Consider the following 27,836-nt stretch of genomic DNA (forward strand, 5'->3'; position numbering starts at 1 on the left):
AAACTTGTCACATTTTTTTGTTTAAATTATGTTTGTGAAGGACCACTAGCAGTCAGCCTGTCGTTGCCAGGAATTTTTTTATTTTCAATCTGATAGTCTGCAGGTGGGTATATAAGATACCAATTCTCAGAAAGCAGACCGAGTTTTGAAACAAATTATTTTGGTGATCGGGTGGAAAGCATCGAATATACGCGTGTAACGTTTGTATGAAATCGGCTAAAAATGCATAAAAGCCGACTGACAGACATACATACTGACAGACAGACATACATACAGACATACAATGACATTGTAGGATTTATTAGTATAGATTATGAAGTCTTGTTTAGAGACGATAAAATGACGCCGGATGAAATTAAAAAACAAAGTAATGATTATCAATGATAGCATTAAAATAGGAATTCTTCCCCCAATATACAATTGATTGTTGCTGTCATGGCCTGATATACGCAGAGAAGAGGTTTTGAGTTGTTATACAGTAAACGCAGACAAATCGCACCCTTGTTACTGTCTCTGAAGCTGCCAATACATATGAATGATGTACTATCCATGACAACTCCACGCACTTAGTAGTCTTTATGGTGATTGTGTGAGAAATTTGCAAATCAAATCCTACACACGGTTTATTTTTTTCACTCATCTTCTACTCTAGAGATACACATGAAAGTCAATGTATGACTTTTTATTGAATATACTATGTGTTATGTTGGCAGGATGGGAGAACTCCACTTTTCTACTGCGCACAGATAGGCCACCTGCCTGTGTGCAAAGAACTGCTTGATAGAGGGGCCATTGTTAATGTACAAGACAAATTTGGTCGAACTCCACTGATGTGCGCTGCTGAAAATGGTTTGTGAATACTACGGTATAGGTTGCATAAAATGCATATAAACTGCTTAGTTGGTTTAGTTATAAGTATGTAAAGACTATTTGATGTTTTGTATAAACTATTTTTCAATTTTACCGAGTTATTAGTTATATACGCTGATATTAGTAATCTTATTGTGATGTTCAGCATGACCATATGTTTAAAAGTTGGTAATACTATTAGATTACCAACTTTTAAAACACGTCTGTCCAACTCATTCCATAATTCCTGATTTCTGTCTTATCAATTTTTTTCCTTTTGGCATGTAATGAAAAACATTACACATTGCATCAACCTCTCATCATTTTTGTTCCACTCACTGAGCTAAATGTGCGATGTAGAATACAATGAATATGAGTTGAAACAGAGAAATAAATGTTATATTAAACTGTTATATGATGTCTGAAAATTCTATAAATACGACTGACCATAAAATTGCAATAAGAAATTCTGACTCCTCCACAATACTCTTAGATTGCCAACTTTTAAAACACATTTGATCAACTCACTCATTAATTCCTGATTTTGTCTTTTCATTTAGTTCCTTTTGGCATGTAATGAAAAACATCATTTTGTTGATGGTTTCCAATGTCAATAAAAGTTATGCATTGTTTGTTCTGCTATAAATTATTTACTGGTTGATATAATTGTTTTATAACAAGTTTTATATATGTTATTGATGATAAATTAGAGGATAATTTAATATAAACACTGGCATATGCTTACAGAAGTGTTGGTTTTTACAGTCATATGCTTTGACAATGTTTAGTCAGTCTGAACTATAAAACGACGTCAACGTTGGTTCAACAGCAGTTGTGGCCAATACCAAAATGTCTCTTCTCAAATGTTCAATTCATTATACACTAATAGACTCTTGTCATTTCACAGGAAATAAGCTAATAGCCGAGCTCTTTGTGAAAAAAGGAGCCGATGTAAGCCTCTGCGATAGTCTTGGACGGACAGCTTCATGGCATGCTATGGATGCCGGACACACTGCAGTCAAACAGACCATCGATCCCTCTCCGCCTCTCACCACAAAAGCTCATCATCACTCTGAAGAGGTCGGTGTAGCTGATTGGACTTGTTGAGTTAAAGGATATGAACCCACTGACGTGAGCTGTGAACTTGTATCAGTGTTTTTGTATAGCTGCGAAAGTAGTAGAAACAAAAAATATTTACGTATATTTCAATCACCAATTAGACTGTACATGAACCTTATTTGAAATTTAAACCGTGTCTGTGTAGGATCTCTGCACCAATCAGTGTGAGGTGGCTTCTGATGCTTGCTAAGCCTGGAGTGTAAACAGCAAAAACAGTGTTCATGTATGTTTTTTCTGATGTGTTTGTTCTAGCGAAGTGAGCTAACTGTTACTCTTGCCTAAATGCTCATTTGCAGGCTAACTTCCCGAGCAGACAGCGTGTGCACTCACCAATACTTGAAGAGGTCAGTGTTTCCTTTTGTTATTGTTTCTACAAGATGACACTTTCCCTACATTTTTTACATTATGTTGCCATGTCATTGCCTACATTTGTTGCCATGTCATTGGCAACATTTGTTGCCATGTCATTGGCAACAAAAATGTTGCCTACACTTTTGACATGTAATTTGCTTGTTTAGAATGTGATGTAGGGGTATGATTATCTTAAGTATGACATGTAACTTGCTTGTTTACTATATGATGCAGGAATATTATTGGCTTAAGTATGACACGTAACCCGCTTGTTTGCAGTATGATGCAGTTGTATGATTGGCTTAAGTATGACACGTAACTTGCTGGTTTACAGTGTTACTGCAGTAAAATGATGGGCTCATATATGGTATGTAAACTGCTAGATTATGTGTGTCACATGACTTCCTAATCTGATTATAATGCTCATAATATGAGACTAGGTTTGAGTGTTAATCGTAGTACAGGTATGCTATAATTGATTTTGGCTTCCAAATCACAGCTACAAACTGTTTGATTTTGAACTGCCGGACGTTTTTATACAAGCTGTAGACAATCCAATTTCAGTTGCTCACAATTTATCATCGTTATACGCAACATATCTTCATACGATGATATCAGACACTTGTGCTAATTTTCCATTTTATGTGATGCTATTAGCCTGGGAGTCTAGTTTAGTAGCCTGGGAGTCGCAAGTCTGGAAAGATTGTCAGATGTGCCAATAAAGCACAGAGAATACGAATGTGTATAGTAATTTGGAACTCCTGGAAGGCAACCAATCGCTGCAGGTGGTAGCAGACTGTGAAAAAGAATGTAGCGGGTTTAAATCCCGCATGTTGCATTTTTTTAACCTTGTGACAGATGGATGGACACCCCTCTTATTATAGTGAAGACTAATACGCTGGCTAAGAGATTGCCCTATGTAATAAGTATGTGCACAATTGCTCTTAGATATGAAAAGGTGGTCGAGTGGTGCAGTGGTAGCATGCTTGGCAGGAAATCCGAATATTGGAGTTCTATCCCGGTGCAGTGCAATCCTTTTTTCCAATCTCCATGCGTGGTTTTGGACATTTAGATGGACATGGTTCTTATTAAAGTAAAAGTTCATTGTTCTCTTTAATTCGTATGCAGGATGGCTTATCATTGGTCATTTTTTGGCTTATGAATTCAAATGCTAAAGGCACTGATAGGTGCCCTATATGCAAGAAAACCAGCAAAAGCATTTGTAATCGCGCTCAATAATTCAGTCTTGAAAAATCTATTTTCTTTGAATGCCAAACCAACTCCCTGGCAACTTCAGCCTTTAAAACCGACCGATTCAAGGATAAAAATGTGCCAGAAAAAATGTGAGTCGGAAAGCTTGTCATCAAATTCTATGTTAGCCTAAATTTTCATCCGGCAGTAGATAAACTGCATGATAAGGTGACCTCTACTCATACAATTATGAATAAATAGATAAGAGACAAGTTCTCATTGTGTAACTAGAAACCTGTGAGAGTTATCAATGCGTTGTCTGATAGTGTCATTCTGAAATGATTAGAGATAGATTTCCTTATCAAACGCATGTAACCAAGCAGTAAGGTATGAGGGATGGAATGTTCTAGATGTGGGAGATATCATTTGGTTGGCCAGCAATTTTACTCATTCTATTAAAACACCTGTTCTTAACCTTCTTGACCGTACTGAACCCTGACAGTTGCATATGCGCTTTTACTGAACTACGTGTATTTATATTTTATAAATATAAATATTAACTAAATATATAACTATTTTATAAATAAAATAGGATTTATTTCACATTCAATACAGGTATATGTTTTACTGGTGGATTCATGTCATGACTGTGCATTAGTATCACTGTGTTCAAAGTACAACACCAATATAGTGCATAAACTCACAAGTTACATATCTTTTCATAAAGACATGACCTTGCAAATCAGGGTGAATCTGCTGTTGTCTTTGAGAGCCAGTCATGTATCTTGACCTCTATCGAACCCGTGAGACTGGCTCACCAAAACCAAACTAGGGTTTGATCGAACTGAGGTTGAAAACCACAATATTAAAATCTGCGCATCTATGTCACAGTCATATCAGCCTTACCGTATATACTATAAAACTTCTAGCATATTTCTAGAAGTCAATTTTTAAACAATATTTGTTTAGTGTTTTCTTTGCAGCATAAACATTGCTGTGGAGAAAGAAATGAAAAAGATTAATTTAAATTGAAGGTTTACACTTTTCTTGTCTTAACGCAAAATCACTTTAATTATGAAACTTAAACCAAGTGAAATTGATAAGAAAAAAAGGGAAAGGTTGTTGATAGAAACCAATAATACCACGGTAACTGTATAGTCGTGAAATTATAATGTTAGGTTTAGCTTTTTCTTTGAAGGCCTAAGAGTGAGTTTAGTAAAATCTTGAAAAAGATTAGGCAGTTGACATGTATTCTAATGTTCACATAACGAAAAATCGCTGTAACGTAAATGTTCTCGGAATGAATTATTTTCGTTAGGAGCGTCTACTGTAGGAACAATTCTGTCAGCCTTCCTTAACTCCTTGAATGCTGCCAGTTTTGTTTTGCCCAAAGTTTGTCATGCAAACTCATGGCCAAATTGAACATTTATGATTATATTAATCTTTCTATCTAAACCATTTTTCCTTTAATGTGGATATAAGTCTCGATGTGTTGTTTTGATTCCATAGAGTGAATCAGTGATTGGAGATGAAGAAACTCTGCTCTTACGATTTCGATCTCGCAACTCTGGACCGCCTATCAGAGAAGGAGACACAGATAGTGATGTCATTGACAATGGACTTGATGGAGTTTACAGTGATGATGATTTTAAGGTAGCTTCATGAGGCCAAGGTTTTTTAGAGTTGTCCGCTCTTTGCATGGTATCTTTAACTAAAGCATACACACAGCAACCTGGTTTGTTGCCGTTAATATTTACACTTCAAACCTTGTTTTAACATGTTTCATCATCCTCTTTAAATGTGTTTGGATAATACATTTTATCAAACGCTAGAAACAGTGTTGTCTCACTATAAATTTTACAGGGCAGCACATTGTCTGACAGTGATGGGGACGGATCTATATCCCCTCGACTTTGCCAACTATCTTACACTATGTCACAGCTGCAAGAGGACAGTAGCATTACTTATAACTCTAGCTCACTTCATCACATGAGGTATGGGCTATTTGTGATTCTGCTATTCCCAATCTTATTAATGTGCTTTTGTATTTCCGACATGATTTCTTTGTAGTACACGAGAAAGCTAGCATGTTTGACAGAGAATACATGGTAGGTAGTTCTTGAAACCTGTGAGTTATTTTTTCATGATCAGCAGTTGCTATGGTAGATAGTCAATTGATGATACTATAATGTATTGAACGCAGTTCCAGCATTCATCGAACACGTTTGTTTCCAGCGCTGACGATCACATTTGTGTGCCAACAACGATCACTAGTCAGGGTTTTAAGAGGTACATTGGGAGGTGTGTGTTTATTTACTGTTAAAGATCAACTTGCACAAATGGTTAGTAGATTTTACCAGAAAGTATCAGTATTCTTCTATCGTTTGCGATTGTTTTTGACATTTGAGGTTATTTGACTGCCAGGATGTTTCAAGGTTAAAATTGACAAAATTGGATCGGGTTTAAACAGTCAGATCAAGACAAAGTGTGATTATAGTCTATAGTTGCAAAGAGACAGAGAGATTAGTGACGCGTAACGCTGCAACTTGCGTGCAATAGCTGATATCAACTGTAGCAATTAGTGACAGCATTTTGCATCTATAATACTTCTGAGTGTTTTAACTGTGATCAAGTTTTGTCGATTTTCATCTTGAAACTTTCTGGCACTCAGATAACGTAAAACATAAAAAACTATCGCAAATGATAGAAAATACAGATAATTTTTGATAAAATGTGCTAAAATTTTGTGCGAGTTTATATTTAATGAGGGCTCAGTGACAGGGTTATCTTCTCATGTCATAGGTACTTGATTGTAATTGGAATACCATAAACGTGCTCTATGCATATGCCCTATAGATAGGGCATCCAAATGTACCCTCAAAATCACTTTCACTCAAGGTCAAATGCTAAATAGTAAATATTTCACTGCTGCTCTTAAAAACTCCATCCACAAAATTGAACATACATTAAAATAAAAATAACTGTTTGTTCCTTTCAGCTCAGATGGTTAAAGTGAGGTTGGTATTTTTTTACATTTGCTTAAGTTTTTTTTTATTCTGGCTCGTTGCATTTGCCTGTTATATGGGCAGCAATAACTCACTCCGCTTAGCTTTCTTTAAATGTAACTCGTAACCAATGGAAGTATATTGCAGTTTTTTGGAATAATCGGCTACATGGCCTTGCTATAGAAACTGAATTTAAAATGCGAGGTGTTTTATGTTGATTATTGCTGTAGTCTTGCTTTGATTTGAGTGCCTCATCACAAATTTGATAATAGCATAGATGAATGATGACTTTATTGTTTGTACTAAGGATGTTTGGTACATCTATTAATGTTTCCTAATTTGACGAGAGCAAACAACATACTACATCCGCCACCGTGTGTTTCAGTTTATAAACTTTCTGTTAGTACAACCTTCAATTTACTATCCTAACTCCTCCACAATACTATTAGATTATCAACTTTTAAAACACCCAATAATTTCTGATTTTTGTCTTCTCATTTTTGTTTTGTCATATAAGGAAAAACATTATTTTGTTGAGGATCACTAATACCAATAAAAGTTATACATATTCTCATTAACTTTGGTTATTGGACATAGGTATTGTCTCTCCCTGCTGTTCTGTAATCAATGAATCAATAACTTTTTTATTTAGTCAATCTTCAGAGGTTGATGGAGCAAATGAGACTAACATGGTGTCAGCAGTGGGTGAGACGCTGAGTGAGGAGTTCCCTCTCGATATTCTTGAGCTTGCATCTCAACCGGTTGACCCAAATAAGCCTCTCCTGGTCACAGACATCGACGCCGACCTAGATTTATTGGCGACTACAAATGAAGCCAATGCTGAACACTCGGAAAATAGCCTGAGTTGTAAAGAGGAACAAAAATTGCATCCGAAAAGTAAACTAGTTCAGCATTCCGACAGCCTGGCAGCGAATACCCAAGTTGAGTCTGCTGATGTTTTGAGTAAGGAAGTAAAAGCGACAAGGACCTCTCCACCAGCGCAACAGCTAGACATTTTAGATATGTCAGATGGGATCTCGCTGAGCAGTGATGACGCCGATGTTCAACCAAGCGAGCAAGAGCCTCCAGCCACTGCTGAGCTGAATGAGGTGAATGCTAAGGCTCAGCTCTGAGTTTGTCTAAATTTACTCGCGATGACCCAACTTTGTATTTTCATATTGTACCCGAAAAATTCTTTGCTAATTATTCAAGGTAATTGAATGAATTCGAGGTTTGATTTCTTGTGAGAATTAAAGCTACATGTACTAACATTTTACTATGTGGGGAGACAACTTATAACACTTTTAGTCTAATGTCAGCTCAGCCGCTAGCAGGGAAGGAAACAAGTGCTATGATTAAATGTGTTATTAATTTGAGATACTTAAATGTCGGTGAACTCCCATCTTTGGCTACTTTATTTATGTTTAGTTGCTAATGATATGCTGAAAAAGGGCATCGCTGTAGAATATTACATGTATATAAATAGATATCAATATAAATTTTATATGTAAATATATATATAAATATATATTTATATATATAAATATATGGCAATTTATCATAAGTAGAACTGATAATAAATATATTTACACAATTATATATATACATAAGCATAAGTGTATATATATATAAACTTATGTACATATAAGTATATATATTGTATATGTACTATATATACATATATATATGTATGTATATGTATATATATGTATATATATATATATATATATATATATATATATATATATATATATATATATATACACACACACATATGTACTAGCTGTACAACCCTGTGTTGCCCAGGTAATAAAAAAGTCTTTGGACAGAAAATTGATTTGTATTTAACATATAACAACATTTGCCATTCTAACTTTCAAACTACATATCATGAGAAAAGTGTTTTGTGTAATTGAAATAAATTAAGAGAGAAAATAAAAACAACTGCAAAGGTTTTCAAACTTTGTCAAACAACTTTTAAACTTTATATCATGAGGAAAATGTTTCGTGCTGGTCAAATAAATTAAAAAAAATAAAACGACTATCAAGAGGTTAAGATGTAAATGTGAAATAATTAGCCAGTAATAGCTAAATTAAGTCTGTTTTGCTACGATTACAATGAAAGATGATTCTGTAATAATACAATTAATACAAACTGAGAATATGTAGAATTAGTAATAACCATTGTTGCATTGAAGTGCATGTGTATAAAAAAGTTTACTGTTCCACTAGCAGCTATCCATCAAAACTTTGATTACGACGATACTGGTACCTCTTGATACTGGTACAAATGTAAAAATGAGATATCGTACTGTTTTTGTTGTCTGACTGAACTGAAAGATAATGTCGAGGCTCTTTTCATGGAAACAATATAATTGGCCGCGTGAGAAGAATTGGTATTGACCTCAAATATAGTAATTGAACCATGACAAAAAATATTTTTTCAACAGGGGCATTGTAACGCGTGGCCGCATTGGTAAAATAAACAGCCTGCACTATAGCTATAGCCAGAATTACACACATATCCACATACTTTGAGAAATATATATATAGATATTTTTATTTATATATATAATAGTTAATCTATATAATAAATATTTGTAGAATATATATAATAAATAATATATATAACTATATGTATTATCTTGTAACATATTTTGTGCGATTGTGACATGTGTTACAGCCTTATTGTTATTATTCTATTTACTTTACACACATTGTTAACTTAGACTCCTGTCAGACTTATAAATGTGTTCAAATGATAGAGTATATATTTTAAAAAGTTTGAATCAGTTTTTGTGTGTTTATCAACTTAACAAAATGACACTTCATGCAAATGTATGCATCGGAAGTCTTGTGGAATGGTCGTAGAAGTTGCGACCTGTTCCCCGGCAGCAAGAGGTCATAACCGTAATAACATATTGTTTAGTATTGTTTTATTGTCTTAAATTTATGAGTTAGACATATTCATTTAGTTTAGGAAATTATGTCTGAATGTCTGTAATTATGATTTGTTAGACCCAGTCCGACGAGCCAATCACAAAAGAGGTAACTAAATGTTCCACTCATCGTCATCATATTTTGTCACTATGTAGTTTTGTGTGTGTTGTACTAACCTCTCTTCTCAATACATACATCCTTGTTGACTCATGTTTACATGTATCTCTACGGCTTATTAATAGCTATCCTTCCACCTCAGAAATAACTATCACCTTCATGGAGTGTCTGTCAATGCATGAATACCAGTGCTTGTTATAGCTAACATGTTTGAGATGCCTCATTTCTATTGCTTTTTATAAATATTTCACTTTCATGACTTCTAATAGAGAAAAAGGGCTGTTGCATGTTCATATGAGATTTGTAGAGATAGTTTTCCTATTTATTTTAAAGGATAAGGATACCAAAGTTTTTAAACTTGTATTTTACTGTATTTTACTTGTATTTCATTTTAAGATTTTAAAAACTTTGAAATTTCTAAAGAAAATTTTAAAATTTCATTATAATTTTTTAAATTTTACAACAATGTATAAAAAACAATTGTGTGCAGTACAAGTATAGTAAAATGAAAGTTTAAAAGCTTCAGTATTCCAAAGTTTTTTTAATACTGGGAGATGGCGGATGGCAGACAATGTTAGAATGACGTCACGAAAAAACCAAGGATTCCTTTGTTTTTTTTGTGACGTCATTGTATCGTTGTCTGCCATCTTTATGAACAACTTTTATCGTTAAAAACGCGAAGCTTCTGCAATTAACTATTGCAAACAATGCTTTTGTTTGCAAATTTTTTATTTTAGTATTAAAACAACATCGAAAATTACTACTAACCAAGATAATGATGATCGTTTTCTACAAAGATGGCGGCTTTTTTGTGGACGAGCGCATGTGCAAACATAGTGATGACTTAAAAAAACGATGGATACCAAAAACTTTAGAGTACCGTAAAATGAATTTTCAGTTTCATTTTACGGCCAGATATGTTCCCCACTGTATTGTTGATCTTGACAAATGTATAAATGGTGAAACAACCCGTTATTAGAAATTATTAAAGTATTCATAAAAATAGTTTTACAAGGTTTTCTCAACATTGTTTGAACTGATTCTCAGAATTTTGCCCTCTTTTTGCTTAAAAACTCAAACATGAAAAGTTGGTTAAAAACTACAATGAAGTTATTATAAAATGTTATGGATTTACTTTTCCAAGAGTTGAAGTAGACTTGCAAGAATGTTTAAACTATCCAATAATAAAGAGTTAGATTCGTGAGAGAATACTTTTGCTTTTTCATCTAAACCTTAATTATCACAATAAAATTGACCATCTAAAATTGGGAGATCACATAGAGATTTTCGTAATGGACAACCTTAATTTCTGGCATCTCTTGGATATTACACAGAAACTCGAGAAGGACCATGCCATCCTCAAGACTAACTATGAAAGTTTAAAGGTGGAATATGATGATATGCTGAAAAGAATCAGTGACCTTGAGGTGTCGCGCAGGCACAGCCAGGAAGAACAGGAAGTCAATGAGAGAATGGATATGCTTATTCAGGTACCATATGCCTTATGCTAACAAATCATCTCAATCTCTCTAATAGGTCCTTCCAACATCTGTCTAATTGTATCAATCCCCGTGATAGGTCCACGCAACTCTCCAGGCCCGATACGGAATTTGTATTGATGTTTTATGTTGTGTAAAAATGTGGTCATATGACAGCAAAATCGTAATTGCTCACAGCCTTTGGCTTTTTGACCTGGTCAATAGTGTCCAACCAAGCCAAAGAAGGCAAGCATATTTTCTTGTGCATTGATGTGTAAACAGTCGTTCTACTGCAGTCAGTGCTTGCAATAGATGCGAGATGAGACTTTACATGTGAATTTTGTCAAGTGAAAATGCATATCACAACACCAAAAGAAAAAAGAAACCCAGTTTGTTGACCTTGCATTAAAACACTGAACCATGAATTTTATAGTTTTTTTTGTCCTATTTTGGTCCCATGTATCCAGACCTTTGTCAGCAATTCTAATACAGTTGTCTAATATTCTACTAACTCTGATTTAGCTGTGTTTTGTAGTTATACTATTAATAAGTACTCAATCATGATGTCTTATACATAATTCTGCTCACATTTGGAATAACCCAGGCCTTAGTTTAATAGTTTAGTAAAACGTATGCAGGCACCTTGCAAACGTTCTGTTAATGTCATCATTTGGACGGTGGATATGGTGAATAGTTTGATGACGTGAGCATTAGGTTGTGAAAGAGGACTTACTGTTGGAACATTTTAATAATTCTGAATGTTACATTGAGCAGAATCGGACTAAATAAAATAGGTTTGACTTTCTAGAATTCAGTTTTGTTTGAAAAGTTCCATAAATCATCTACTCAGTGAGATTTTATGACTTGTCTCATTTCCTCTATATGAGCATTTGTTCACTGCCGGCTTATTGTAGATGATAGCGATATATCACTACTGTCACTCCTTGCACTTCCTAACAAACATAGTCTATTAAACGTACTAATGTCTAAAGTGAGCTTCTTTTCAATTAGCTTCTTTATTCACTGTGTTTCCATGCTTCAAACGGGTTCGGAGTTGCCGGCTGCAGACGAATTCACAACTTACTGTTTCATTGATTCGGGGATACGCTACGTATATATCATTTTGAGATTTATCCGTCAAAAGCATGTTGAAATAGGCTCGGGTCGCAGCCACTTTTCAATTCCTTCATAGTCAATTAATTGCACTAAAAAGTTATTATTTTGTCATTCTCACACTTAAGCAACCCATCCTTGGCATGTGAATGTTAATGTATAGAGAAAAAGTCAACAGTAGTGAGTATCAGTAGAATGCTTTTGTAGCAGAGACCTATGCAGTTATGTGCTGAAATTTTGTTTACCTCCACTGGGAGACCTTAGCTGAGTATTACTGATTCTAATCTATCAGCAGTGAGCATTACTATGATGTTGAAGTACTCTCACAGCAAAGGCCTTTTTAGCACAAATTTAGCGAAGAGAATTGGCGTCTAGTGAGTTCGGGTTTTACTGTTTTTATGATTCCGAATGGTAGCAACTTCAAACCCATTCCAAGCATGAAGATGCAGCGATTGACCACTTGTGGATAGTGTCGATATCTCTGCATCATGATGTTGAGAGGCTATGACACCTCGTGATTGAACAAACTTGCTATCAAATGGTCCTGCTGCAATTACAGTCGACTTAAACTACCTTTTATGTAAATTCGACTTAATGTAAAGAATTTATGTAAAGTTTTTGTATCACATTACATAAGAAATTCCATATAATGTAAGTCAATTTGGTGAAAGTTCTCAAATTCAATTTGAATAACGAGAGTACCATAGTTAGCCTTAAAAAAGATTGTCTTCTCTCTTACCAGAGGGAAGACAATACTTGCTTTTACAGGAGAAAACAAATCTTTTATTCTAACCTCTAACACTGACTTTGGACAAACAGACACTACACTTATTATAATAAAGATATATTTTCTATCATTTTATTTAATGTAAGTACAGAATTTGTATCTATTTTTTCTTTGCAGCATAAACTTTGCTGTGGCGAAAAAGTGAACAAAATTGATGTAAATTGAAGGTGTGCATTCCCCTTAGCGTAAAATTACCGTAATCATCGACCATAAACCAAGTAAAAGTGATAAAAAAACAAAAAAAGTTTTCGATACAAACCAATAATGCTACAGTTACGGTATAGTCATTAAATTAAATTGTTAAATCTAATTTATTTCCTATTTGAAAGGTCAAATGGGTGAGTTTGGGAACATCTTGGAACTGAATAGGCTATTTACTTGTATTTAACTGTTTGTATAACATACCATCCTTATAATGTAAATGTTCTTGGAACAGATTATTTACATTGAGGGTTGTCTACTGCACTGACTTAGTCCATTACATTCTGGCAGTTGGTGATCGTCTCCAGTGTTGGCTAGTTTCATGCTCTCAAATTCTGACTAGCAGCCAATGTAAGAGTTGATTCAGTCTGCACAGGCTTACAGTTGCGGTTTCTACAATTAGATTCACAGTAGATTAGTAGAAAGTTCTCTGCCCTTTGTGATAAATGACTCATTGCTATGAAATTCACTAGCTCGAATCAGCTTTGTATTTGGTCTTAGATATAAAAATAATTTTGAAATAATAAAATAATCAAGGATAATAGAATATAAAGAATCTTCAATACTTATGGTTACATTTTATGGTAAAAGATTTGTTACAAAAAGGCTCGGATTGCTTTGGTAGTTGAGCGAATTATCGAGTCAACTAGATGATGAACAAACCAAGAACAGACAACTCCAAGCCCAGGTGACGACTTTAGAGAATCTAGCCGGAGGTGGTGGCTCGAAGGCAGCAGTTTTAAAGGTATGCAATAGTAATGGCCCTTGGAGGAACTTAGTTTAGCTGCCGATATCCATTAACCTTCTAGCTTTACTATGCCTACTCTTCAGTAACTGCATTTATAATAAACGTTTGTGTGGCGACATAATGGTCGCTCTGCCCATTAGCGTCGGTATCATAAAACGACAAAAATTTTGCTATGCCTGCAAAAGGGTTAAAATCGTAAACACGTATAATAAATAACAATAAAATGAATAAAAATAAAATGATCGCACATAAAAAATCATAAATATGTAAATACACATTACTGTGCGTAGCTGTGGCTGGATTCTCTCACAGCTATTCTGAAAACAAACATGTTTGTTTTCACGATTTTAACCCTTTTGCAGGCATAGCAAAACTTTTGTCGTTTTATGATACCGACGCTAATGGGCAGAGCGACCATTATGTCGCCACACAAACGTTTATTATAAATTGATTTCTGGTTGGCTTGTTGCCTTTTTTGTTTAACTTTTTGTACCAATAGTAAACTACAATAATAAATAATAGACTACTCTCTGTTAGCATCAAAAGATAAGCCGTTTTGAGAAAGAATTGTTCATTTTTGCAATACTAAACGAAAGAAAAATCCGAAATAAAAACGTATTTAGATAAAGTTGGAAATTTTGTTTGTAGCTCATTTCTGCTTTTGTTTCTGTTTTCTGAATGTTTTCTCAGAGTGCAAATAACTTTCTTTTACTGTCATGACATCCTCCAAAGGCTATAGGTAAAGGCAAGGTTATAGAGGAACAAGAATAAGCACATGGTGTCAAGACTGCAAAGTAGGCCTCTGCAAAGGCAAATGCTTCTAAATGTACCATAGCTAGAGAAACGGTTGTATGAAGAATTGACTTGAAACATGTTTATTTGTATTTACTTGTATCATAAACATATAGTACATGTAGGCCTATACAATATCATAAATAAGAGTGTATCAATGATTTTTTTAAAAATCGATTTGTGAAAAATTAATTTGTCCAGGAGGTCTCAAATAGCCCAAAAAACTCGCTTGCAAAAGGGTTAATTGCGATGTCAACGTAGCTGATTGACACGTGGTGCTGTTAAAGCACAGTTGTAACTCATCTTGTTTGAAACCAACATGATGGTGTTCAGCGAGCAGAAAGTATTGTACACATCTATGATCGGCTGAAGGTGTTTAGTTTCTTAAAAGAAAACTATGGTTCTATTTCTGTTTGTTTTTAGTCTATGCTGTTTTTGAAAATCACTGATGCTTGAAAAAGGTTTCATTTTTCTCTTGTAGTAACCGCGTATACAATACTTTTAATATCTCGTAATCTTTACTATAATGAGAGCTGTGTCTGTCTGTGTGTCTGTTTGTCTGAAGCCGCGTTAAGAAAAGGGATGACACTCCATGGGAATTGAACCCAGATATTCAGATTTGAAGCCAAGCGTGCTACCACTGCACCACTTGACAACCTCTCCACATCAAATAATAATTATGCGTATAATTGTTACACATGACGAACATCACATTCTACTGGCCAGTGCTCTAGTAGAATATATTTGCGATCTATAGTTATGCATCACGATGAAGAATTTTTTGTAAAGTTGATCATCTATTTGCCAATACTATGAGATGTTGTGCCGCATTGCTGTGTGTATCAATAGCAGATGTCCACCAGCCTTGGCTACATCTTTTATGATCGTGCGTAGCCATAGTTTTACCTTTGAGCTGCTGACAGTTGCATGACTGATGGACCTGAGACTGACTAACATCATTGCTAACTTTGAGGAACTTATATAAGACAATATTTTGCTATTAATATAGCGCGTCTGTCTATATTATCAGCCTCTATTGGGAGCATACCTTTACACTTCTATGATCGTGATAAGAAATAACAACCAGAACTATCAACACATTAACACATTTACTGGGTTTCCACGCTTCGAATCGATTCGGGGTTTCTTCCTCTCAGAATCATAGAAATGATAAAATTCAAACATATTCGATGCCATTTCCTTTCGTTGAATGGCATTGAAAAAGACAACAACATACCGTAGAAAACAAAAATAAATTTCTGGTAAATAATAAATAAATCAAGATCAGAATAAGAATAAAGATCAGGCATCGTGGCCGAGTTAGGGCAACAACTTGACAAAGCATGAGTTGAAAAGTGGCCGTGACCCGAAAGAGAGTATGCGCTAACAGGTTCTGTTTTGAGGAGTACATTGCTAGTCTTGGAAAGATCGATATTGTGCAACTTTTAATCGTTGGAAGGTATGGTGCAAATTGGTCGGTAGAGGTAAACTCCGAATTCATTTGAAGCATGGAAACCCAGTGGTTGACACATCGATGTAAATAACGAGAGAGACAAGCGGTCGCGAGATTAGATACATCATTTTGGCAAGTCTGGGTATGTCTTTTTTTTAGCGCTTCAACTGCGATAAACATTGTCGATTTCAGTCTTCAAGCATCCTGGCAGTCCAATCACCTAAAACAACAAACAAAAACTTCACTGATAGAAAAAACATTTATAATTTCTCACAAAAACTTCTAGAATTTTGCGTAATCGCATCTTTAATGTTATTTCCTAGCTGTATCCCTAGCTTTACCGACATTGTGTTATGGTAAATTTTTTGTATTATGCTAACAGCACGGTGCGGAGTTGGAGCAGGACAACTGGCTGGAGTATGCTGAAGAGGATGATGACTCTGATGATGAGTTTGGATTTCCTGGTGTCTGCTGTGAGTAACTATAAAAGGAAGTGAACAAGCTTGCTTGAGCTTGATGACACACAGTAAATGTACAATCATCGGACTTACAGTATGTTCTATAGGACTTGTTTATTAAGGCCATCTGAGCTCAGTTCATTTCATCACCTATATAACTGTTTAACCAAATATTGTATCGGAGATCCATGTCAGGAAATACTAGTATTTTGGTAACAAATTTTATACTTGCTAACAATTCACGACTGCTGCAGCTTTTTTCAACTTTCTGAAATGTTCATACAAAACATCTATTTTTTGTGTAAGTGGCTCGAATAGTTGCGCTCATTTCAGTTCCTAGGTGTCTGTAGGTGTGCTTGGTTATTGTATCATGTGAAAGAAATGGTCTACGTTGCTCCCATTTTTCTAACTGCACTTAATCTACAGGCTTTTTTTGCATTTGAATGTGCTGGGAGATCATAAAAATATAAATCGGATTGATTTTGCCCAAAGTATTTTTTTTATTTAAAGATAGCTCAGAGATGTTTAATGTTCAGAGCTACTTCATATACTGTCCTTAATTATATTGATTCCAATTTTTTTTAGTTTTTTCATCTTTCACTATAAGTCTCATCATTCAGAATAACAGGTTGCACACTTGCGCTTCTTGTTTAGTTTTACCAATGCTTCTGGTTGTTTGATCTTCAACAAGTACGAATAGCTGTTTTATATTTGCCGTTATATGGATTTCATTAATTTTTTGATTAGGTAAATAATGCAAATGCTTGCTTTCAAGGCTTTTTGACACTTTCCAGTTTTATAATATTCTGAGAAGGAAGTGTTTACTGGTTAGTTTAATGTGTAGGTGGGGTTGGCTGTAATAGCCGGGTTTGTCAATTTAAGCAAACAGTATGTTTAAAATATGTGGTAGAAAGTTTTTTTTAGAACTGTAAGGTAGGTGAACACATCATGAATATATTACAAACAATGAACAGTACAAATTACAAAACGCGAAAAACATTCTTTGCTTTTAGTTTAGTGTTAAAAGAAGCAAGAGAAGACAACTCATAATTTGATATTTTATTTTCATTTGCTAGCCTGCGTAAATGGTCTATCAGATCAATATTCTAATAAGTACATGTATTTAGTTTGTGCATTCAGTAAAGAAATTTTTAATTCTTGGATATTACTGTGTGATCCTTTCTAGCAAACAGCGAACATGTTTGGAATCTTCTGTATCTGTTAATTGTCTGTGGGTAATGGTAGCTTCAGCATGTCGTAGCTTGACTAGAACCTGGCCTCATCTCATGGAGCGCTCGGATTATTCTGTTAATTTGGTGGCTGTGTTTTTACGTTAAATTATGGTGGTGACATGATATTGGCAATATTCCCCTATTCTATGTTTTGAATGTTTAACAAAATTTACTTTAGTAAAATTTAAAAAGTTTACTCACAACTTTTTAGTGCCTAGCAGTGATTTTACTATAATAAAATACAGCATGTTTTTAAGAATATTCCGTGCATCACTATCTTCCTAACTTTGATCACATTAGCTTCTTATGTATTTCTAGTTTTTTGATGTGTTAAATTTTAAATTCTTTCACAAACGAGAAGATTCAAGTTACAGATTCACTTTCTTCTGTTTCAGTGCTGAACAATGCAACTGGAAAACAAGGGAAGGAAGAAGTAAAACCAGTTGCCAAAGTGAGTGGCAGGCAGAGGCAGATTTCTCTGAAAGAGGAAAATAGAGAAATAGCTAAACTAAAGGCAGAAATTGAATCACTAGAATTGCAAAAACTCTCACTGACTGAAGCACTCACCCAGACCCAGGTAATCACAAACATCAGTCAAATAATTAAAAAGTCAAATAGTTCAATAAATAGTTTAATTATTGCCAATAAAGTAATATGATAATATATAAAAACTGTAATTATTAAAATTTTTCTAGTAGCTGCTTAAAACTTGAATCCGTTTTATGATTGGACTGCTCTGATATGCCACAATTGTGCACATAGGAGAATTTTCTTGCTGCTGTTAGTAGTTAGGGCAAGACCCGCGTGTCGAGCTTCATTTGTCTCTGAAGGCTGGTTCATACCATATCGCCGTATGTCTGTGTTAATCACACAATACTGTACTGATCGTGTCGTCCGTAATAATAATGTTTACTCTATCACAAACCCATCCATGTTTACATGAGCAAATAGTCCGGTTTAATGGCGTTATCATTATACAATGTAGTCATGAAAATGATGAAATGCTAGTCCCGCAGCTGGTCACAAAAAAAAATTTAAATCGAGCAGTCCACAACAGCCAATCATTGCCAAAGTGGTGCTTATTGCCTAGGTTGTTGTGAATGCTCGGCTAACTATAGGGAAAGTTTGACAGTTGCAATCTTTTCTGACGTATCCGCATCGCTTCGATGATGCGTCAGTTCACAGCGCACTAAGTGGACGAATGATCGCTGAGAGGATAACTCCGACATATGGTGATATAGTGTGAACCAGTCTTTAGATGCTTGCTAAACCTTGGTTATTTCTGAGAAAGGTGTAATCTAAAGATGGGAGATTTGTTGATCAATCTATATGCATGATGCCAATTTTTATTTAAAGCTTGATGATCTGTTTATTGTGCTTTAGAGACGAGGTAATAAATCTTGCTAGCAGGACTTGCTTATGACTTGGTATGGCTATGATTGCGTAGTTTTCACTTCTTTGTTTCAGTCAAAATATGCAGAAAGTGAGCACATGAGAAAAAAACTGCTTTCTGATTTGGATGTGTCAAAGACGACAGTTGAGGTGAAAAGTCAGGAGGCATCGAAGCTGTTGAGTGAGGTGAGTCAGGAGATATCTTGACTAATAAGTGAGGTGAGTCAGGAGATATCTTAAATGATGAGTGAGATGAGTCAGAAGATATCTTAACTGTTGAGTGAGGTGAGTCAGGAGATACCTTAACTGATGAGTGAGGTGAGTCAGGAAATATCTTAACTAATGAGTAAAGTGAGTAAGGAAATATCTTAACTGATGAGTGAGGTGAGTCAGGATATATCTTAACTGATGGGTGAGGTGAGTCAGGAGATATCTTAACTAATGAGTGAGGTGAGTCAGGAGATATCTTAACTGATGAGTGCGGTGAGTCAGGAGATATCTTAACTAATGAGTAAAGTGAGTCAGACGATATCTTAATTGATGAGTGAGGTGAGTCAGGAGATATCTTAACTAATGAGTGAGGTGAGTCAGGAGATATCTTAACTGATGAGTCAGGAATATCTTAACTGATGAGTGAGGTGAGTCAGGAGATATCTTAACTAATGAGTAAAGTGAGTCAGACGATATCTTAATTGATGAGTGAGGTGAGTCAGGAGATATCTTAACTAATGAGTGAGGTGAGTCAGGAGATATCTTAACTGATGAGTCAGGAGATACCTTAACTAATTAGTGAGGTGAGTCAGGAAATATCTTAATTGATGAGTTATGTCATTTTAGAGGCATCTATCTGTACAAATATTTGTGAAGTAAGCAGGATAATATGGTTTCACCATTGTTGAACATTATTTATAGTAATATATACACTTTACACAAATTATCAACTCAGATTTATAACTCTGCTCAATATCAGTTAGTCGGTTCATTTTAACATACAATATATAAAGATTATGTGAACTAGATAAAAATGACATCCTTTTTGTTAGAATGAGTCAATCATAATTTGCTTTTAATGGTTATACTTGAACTTGCTTATTATTTTTATCTCATAAAAGTCATCTAACTCTTTTTTAACTTATTGTTCTACAAAATGTGCTCAGCCTACTCATATTTCAATGTCTCCCGGTTTAGAGATTCGGTACTTCTTTAGTAGCCTTTTCAATAGGTAAAAATATTTCTGATACATCAGCAAGAACGGATGGGTGATGCATTAGGAAAGTGTTAATATATAGGTTTCAGAGACATTTTTGGCAGTTTGAAGTCTTTCTCTTGTTTGTACAGAACACCGATCTGAAGCAGCAAGTCACCAAGTACAAAGACAGGTCAATAACAACTGTGGAGCATGCGAAAACTTACAAGAAGGAAGTAGAGAGACTCAACAAGAAACTTGAATTGTATGACAGAGAGTACAGGAAGGTCAAAGAAAGGTTGAAAAGAAAGGATGCCAATGAGAGACGAATGCTCAAGGACCGACAATGTGAGTTAGTGTGTATTGGCCCTCTCTCTTTGCTTCAGGTGTTATGGATATCTCTCACAATGAAAGGATCATACACTTGGCTTATCAATGAGAATCTTTTAATACAAACTAGGTCGATTAAGTGTTACAACATTCTATAAAAACCATCCAAACTTGCTGATCAAAGAAGATTCCATTTATCAACTACCTTGTAATTAGGTCCTCTTGTGTGCATCACCTGGCATTGAAACATGTTTATCAGAGATTAGATTAAGCAGCTGTACGATAATATATAATTAATAGTAGTATATGTATTATAATATATAAACTTCTTTGATCACAACCAACATTTTTCTGAATGAAGAAGATCATACATTTCACTAGTCACTGCAATCCATCTAAGAACTTATGTCGACTGAATGCAATTGTGTTGTACATTTCAAAAATTCCAGACAACTTTTATACCCTCCTCGAGCAGACATATATTAACATTTGCACTCTGCAGTTGTCCCAAAATGCACAGGCATGATTTGAATAAGCTAATATTAGCTTTGAGAATTATTGCCTACAGTGTCACTTGTAAATATTGAGACTGATCTTTTAGACCTTGGTGTATGGTGTGCTTCACTATACATGTTATATAATTATTTCGACAGCTCAATAAGTTAAAAGCTAGTATCAGACTGGTGTTTTGAGACTGATGAAATTGAAAACTGTGCAGTTGTTTGTTTATTCAGACATTTTTCTACTGCTCCATGTTGTGTGAGCAAATCCTCGACGATCAAATACGATGTCTGCTTATATTACAGCAAGCAGAAGCTGCACGTTTTTCTTTCTCAAAAGCTTTGTTGCACAAACAATGACTCTGTGATCTTGCCTCAACATGTCGGAGTCTAGTGACAAGTGAACCTCGATGACTGGAGTAATGCCTAGTTTCAGAGAGCAATATAAAGTTGGATGTCATTCCTGTCACCATCAGTCACAAAAAGGACTACATCACTGCACCACTTGGACGGCTGCTCGCTATCCAAGTGATCTAGTGATCTACTGACTGGTATAAAACAGCTGATCAGCGAAAAATTGAAGACACAGTTTTGTTTCTAGAAAATATGGCACACTGAGAAATGGTGAACACGGATTGTATTACTTTTGAAGCGCTGATGAAGAAGGCTGATGAGGCTGTTCGGAGGTTGAAGGAGAGTGAGAAAGGCTATGAGGAGATGCGATTGGCGAGTCATGCCGAGGCAGACGAACTGATGGTCAGATGTGAGGAGCTTGAGTCTGAACTGGTAGTCCTCAAGGACTTCAACGAAGACCAGAGGTACTTGAGTATAAACAGGTTCTAGTCCAGGGGTTTTCAATCAAGGAGGAGTTCTTCCCTAGGGGGGAATTTTGAATATACAAGGGGGAACAGAGAGGTGTCGGATTTGATAAATTTTTTATTTATGTCCTGCAGTGCTGCGTGAGTTTGGGTTGCATTATTTAACATTTTGGTTTTATCTACAACACTAGTTGCTAATAATGAGCTACTAGTCAGAACCCAGATATATATGAAAACATCCATCTAGATTTTGATTGGATAGTAAGTTAAGCTAATCATAAACCGAAGGTCATGTTTTGTTGTGTTTTGTATGCATGCTGTATCAAAATTTATATTATGTCGTTATATGCTTAGATATGTACAATAAAATGAGATTATAATTTGCAGCGATTGCTTTTAGTCATGTGAGTTAAAAGTGCGGGGAATCAAATTTATGAAAAGGTAAAATGGGGGAATCAAATGAAAAAGTTGGGAACTCCTGCTCTAGTCTTTTTACACACACATCGGCAGCATAAATGTTATCAATTTTATTTCTAACTTTTGATTATAGACAGATGTGTTTGATTATCAAAATGTGGTTTTTATTGTGAAGGTAGATTACACCATTTCAGTATCAAGTCTCTTCGAATGTACTCAACAAAATGTCAGTCTTGAAGAACTTAAATACTGCTTTGGTAGACTTGGCATTTCCACGTCCCAAATAGAATTCACTTTTTAATTTAATCCTGTAAACATAGCCCTAGTTCATTTGCAGCTGTCCCTCTGTATGTACTAGACTTCTTTGTGATGACAGCATTCTTGTTGTCTTGGCATGAGGTTATTTACAGTAGTTCGTTAGCAGGGATTATCTACCCATGGATGTACTGGCTGTCTAATTAGTATAGTAATAGTGAAAAGAGCACTTAAGGGTTTATTCACTTTGTAGTAATCACTATAAATTTGGACTGTTAGTTTATTGCAATTCTAAAGTTGCTAGTTTTGAAACTATTTGAGTTATAGTATGCAAGAAATATTTGCACGCTATAGTTTTATGACAACAACAGCAACCATCTTCACAGATCACATAGAATTTGCTTGTGTCAGACCTCCTTTATAACAAGGCTAATATGGGCTGTGTATTTATATTTAATATATTTTGTGTCTATTTCTAGATTTTCTGCATTTTTAGTTTCACTTCTGCTGTACGGATGGACTATCACTTGCTGCTTAGTAAAAGGTGTTAATTTATTTTTAGCTATGAGATGGAGAGGCTCACCGACCTCATTGATTGCGGGGATGAACTTCTTCAGCTGAAGCAGCAGGAAGTAGAGAGTCTAGAGAAACAGATTTCCCTATTACGGGAGGTGACACCGTCATCACAAAATGATATCCATAAAGATTCTCAGGCTACAATCAGATCTCTCCATGACCAAATAACCAAACTACAGGAGCAGTTGGCGGTAAGTCGTTGCAAGATCTAGGCACTAGTTGGTTTGATGGCCGTAGATGTATGTTGGCCTGCGAAATGAGCCACCAGTGATGACCTCACAGAGGTTTTTCAGCATGGACCTCATTTCATAACCTGTTATTTAAATAGGATAACTTTAGTCAGCAGACACTATACTCTATAGCGGAGAAGTGTCCAAAGTACATGTAGTTCATAAAGTGGGAACTTGAAAACCGCAAAATCTTTTTTTTGATTTACAAAAATTACTGCTTGTGTGTTCCTTGCAACATTCCTTTTATGCAGCACCGACCCCCTGGTGGTAAGGGGTGAAAGAAGGTTTTTTAAATTATGCTATACAACAATTATTAAAGAATATACATGTAAGAATAAAAGGGCATAGGTTAGCCACAAAAATTGAATGAATGGCTTCACATACAGCGTTTAAAATACCCTTCTCTGCTGAGAGAACGCATATTAGATATAAGATTGTTAAAGCAGCTAGCAATTATATTTCCCAAATAATTGTTAGAGGTATGCAATTTGTTTATATCACATAAGTTGAAATGAGTTGAAACAAACCAAACATAAACCTTGAATGATCTTGAAACTTTTAATTGAAGTAAAATAAAAATTTAGCATAGGTAAAGTAAGAAGATGCAAATATTTGGAAAGATCATTCATTAAAATAAGATGTGCTGTAATATGATGTAAATTTGCAATTAGGTAGTTGAAGTGCTCTTTTTTTCAACAACAATTAATTATTTGTGACATGTTTTGAAGCTAGATTATAATAAATATGTATAACACAAATAATATGGCAAAATATAAACTGATAATACTAGAAATTCCACTGTCATACAGCCCACGACCAAAGTGATAATGGAAAAAAGAAAGAGTACTGTTGGTTGTTGAAAAAGTAGTTCTCAGCAGGAATTGACAGAGTATAGTGTAAATGAGACCTGTTTGAAATAGAAATTGAAATAGAAATGTTCTAAAAATAGCTTGAAAAGCTTGGTAATACAATAATAAATCACACAAAAAATCACACCTAATCTACTAATATCTCAAACCTGTTTTACAACGATAAAAAAAATATTAGTTTTTGCTGTAGGCCTAATCTACTGTAATGTATGTAATTCAACAACAATAAGGAAATATGTTTATTATAACTCTGAAATGCAAAATTAGAAGTAAAATGGCAAGCTACTGTGTACTATACACAGTTTGAAAGTTGGTTGTGTCGAATGTAGAATGGTTTTGATAGCGATCTTTAACAGAAAGCTAGTATGAGCATTCACGCGTTTGAAAGTTTTCTGCAAACTGCGGCAAAATAAAAAATGTTCTCATCATAAAGGGGCGTTGTAGTTCGGCCCTAGCTCGTACATAAGTTATAAAGAATTTCGGCTAACGTTTTAAATAATGAAACCTTCGGTGATTGAACAAAAAAACATAGGCTGATAAATTGTGTACCACAATTTCATACTTGTAATTCGGTCTACGCCTCAAATGGTCTACGTTTATTACAGAAACCTTCGAATAAATTCGATTACAAGTAAACAATGCCATAGACTGGTGAAATGAGCACGGTTTGCTCGTGAAATGCGCACTGCTAAATAGTTCTACTATCTGTCGCACGGCTTTATTGGCGTGTCGTAGGCCGGTCTTAACTTTTATTAAACCAAGCTTTTCAAGCAGTTTGTGGCGATTTTCGTCCAAATTAATCTGTCTATTTGTGTATAACCTGATCAGATGGGTAAGTTTTAAGATAATGCCGACGGTTTACAAAGGCTTGGTAACATATTTAAATAGGCTTAAATGTGTTTTGTATCATTATTATACTTTAACTAATCTACAAAACGATGGTTAAATTTGTTGATGAGATTTCAAAACAAGGGTTCGTCTCATTGTTGATGAATAATTTTCGTAAGTTGTGTGCACATGCATTTATCATAAAAACTCTCAAACTTCGCATCCCCTCGTTTGGCCGTGGGAAAATGCAATAGCAGGTTTTGAGTTCATGTATGGCCTGCAAAACTGGAGCAGAGTCAATGACTTCTTGACCTTACTACAAATAGTGTCAACATGATTACTCCAAGACAGTCAATCTGTCAAAACAAATCCTACCAATTTTGTTTCATGTCTACGAGTGATAGATTGACTGTTACACTTAGGAGTAAAACTGTTTCGAAGGTTTTTATTAGCATTATAAAGAGGAAACTGCGATTTTTGTACAGTAAATTGATTGTCATGATTTGAAGTACACCAGTTGCTAATAATTTGCATGATGAGATTGCAGTTCGTTTCAAGAAGTTGCACATCTTTCTGATGACTCACAAAGACAGTATCAATGGTGTGAGCAAAGCCTCTTAAAATAAGTTTGAGACGATCACTTATATATACTAAAAATAATACTGGCGCAATAAGTGACCCCTGTGGAGCACCAACATCTATATTTCTTGCGTCAAGGAATCTTTGTCCTTCATGACCATTTTTGTCGCCTTTCATAAAAATCGGATTGAAGTATTGCAAAGATTTATTTGTAAAACCAGCAAATTTCAGTTTATGAAATAATATTTTGTGATTGACACAGTCAAAAGTTTTGCTGAAATCCAAAAACATTAAGCAAATCTTTTAATTCCTTGTTTTAAGATCTAAACAGTCTGAGATTAGTTTATGAACAGCATCAGCAAATGAGTGAATTTTTCTAAAATCACACTGATAAGGATGTAAAATATCATTTTTGGGCCAAATGAGAGTGGATGTGGATATTCGAGCGCTTTTCAAAAACTCTAGATAAAATAGGTAGTATTGAGATAATGCGTAAATTCGGTGGGTTGCTATTATCTCCTCTTTGTCCAAAGGAATTAAACATTGCATTAAACCAAAGATGAAATAATAATTGTGTGTTAGAAGTTGCGCAACAACACTTTCACATCTCCCATAGTATACATAAGTGCATAAGGGGTTATGTTTAACGTTTCAAAGTATCTGAGGTAGCTTTACTAGGAGAACACACAAGCGTGTCAACAAATGTTCATTACTACAAGGGTATTACTAGTCGTCAGGGCAAATGCATTGTCTGGAGAAAACTCATGTAGAAGATTGTATTTGATTATATAGTTGCAGATTTAAGTGTGAAATCTCATGTGCTGTCAATGTATCAGACATGTGATCACAACTCCCATAGTATAAGCACCTATTACATCAATGTAGGCGCTAACAATTTGCTGTGTTTACAGTGCATTGTTCAGGCTCGCAGTCTCTCAGTTGCACGGTTTAGAGGTTAGTTATAGTATAGTTGTCACCTGTTCATTTTTCTCTATGTCTATGTAACACAACTTCGTAGTTCTGGAACATAATGTGTCTGTTGGTAACTCGCTAATAGCTGTCACACCCTATTTGCTTTAATAGCATCTTAGTAGTTGTTTTCCTGTAAACTGACCATTTCTTTCTGTGTTTACTATGTGACATCTCCCTAGCTGCAATGTAGATCGTAGTGTGAAGATAACTCCTTACTAACAGTTTGACAGTGACAAATATTCCATTTATGTTAGTGAAGAGTTATGGTGTTGTTTCCCTTAGCCTTCTATCAACATCATCTAAAACCTTTCCATCTGGTTGAAAGATAATAGAGGTATAGCAGAGGTATAATGAAGGTATAACAGAGGTATAATAGAGGTATAATAGAGGTATAATAGAGGTATAATAGAGGTATAATAGAGGTATAATAGAGGATTAGTAGAGGTATAGTACCTCTATTATACCTCTACTAGAAGTATAATAGAGGTTTACTTTAATATAAATTGTATAAATCGTGTATAAATTTAATATACTTTTTGTTTAATTTATGCACACTGCAATATTAATAGTCGTATTATGTAATAATCACATGGCCATACATGTATGGTCATATAATGTGATATCATGCTGTAATATGGTCATATACATGTAGTACAGTATGTACGCTGTAATAGAGTCATATTATATAATGTTCACACTGTCGAGTACATGTAGTCATATAATATAATATCATGGTGTGATGTAGTAGTATAGTATAGTGTGTACACTAAAATAGTCATATAATATAATGTGTTCATTTTAACATAGTCATATACTATAATGTGCACACAATGAAAGTCATACGATATGATATGTACATTGTAATATCATCATGTACTATAATATGCACACTATGATAGTCATATGATATGTACATTGTAATATCATCATATACCATAATATACACACAATGGTAGTCATATGATATGTACATTGTAATATCATCTTATACCATAATATACACACAATGATAGTCATATGATATGCACATTGTAATATCATTATATACCA

The 27,836-nt window shown here is 34.8% G+C and overlaps 2 protein-coding genes across 4 annotated transcripts in view; one reads left to right on the forward strand and one right to left on the reverse strand.

Moving 5' to 3' along the window:
* Nucleotides 1-27,836, reverse strand: part of LOC137387277 (probable phosphatase phospho2) — a 393,003-nt gene that overhangs the window by 124,758 nt on the left and 240,409 nt on the right. The window lies entirely within an intron of this gene.
* Nucleotides 1-27,836, forward strand: part of LOC137388111 (ankycorbin-like) — a 44,336-nt gene that overhangs the window by 13,169 nt on the left and 3,331 nt on the right. Inside the window, exons 5-18 of the mRNA XM_068074623.1 lie at nt 714-849; nt 1,757-1,929; nt 2,265-2,312; nt 5,020-5,163; nt 5,374-5,504; nt 7,168-7,624; nt 10,907-11,062; nt 13,777-13,887; nt 16,527-16,617; nt 18,230-18,411; nt 19,302-19,412; nt 20,565-20,760; nt 21,895-22,060; nt 23,295-23,499. Coding sequence (XP_067930724.1) covers nt 714-849; nt 1,757-1,929; nt 2,265-2,312; nt 5,020-5,163; nt 5,374-5,504; nt 7,168-7,624; nt 10,907-11,062; nt 13,777-13,887; nt 16,527-16,617; nt 18,230-18,411; nt 19,302-19,412; nt 20,565-20,760; nt 21,895-22,060; nt 23,295-23,499 — 2,307 coding nt within the window. The remainder of the gene's footprint in view (nt 1-713; nt 850-1,756; nt 1,930-2,264; nt 2,313-5,019; nt 5,164-5,373; nt 5,505-7,167; nt 7,625-10,906; nt 11,063-13,776; nt 13,888-16,526; nt 16,618-18,229; nt 18,412-19,301; nt 19,413-20,564; nt 20,761-21,894; nt 22,061-23,294; nt 23,500-27,836) is intronic.

The sequence above is a fragment of the Watersipora subatra genome, chromosome 2 (genome assembly GCF_963576615.1).
Source record: "Watersipora subatra chromosome 2, tzWatSuba1.1, whole genome shotgun sequence".
NCBI classification, from domain to species: domain Eukaryota; kingdom Metazoa; phylum Bryozoa; class Gymnolaemata; order Cheilostomatida; family Watersiporidae; genus Watersipora; species Watersipora subatra.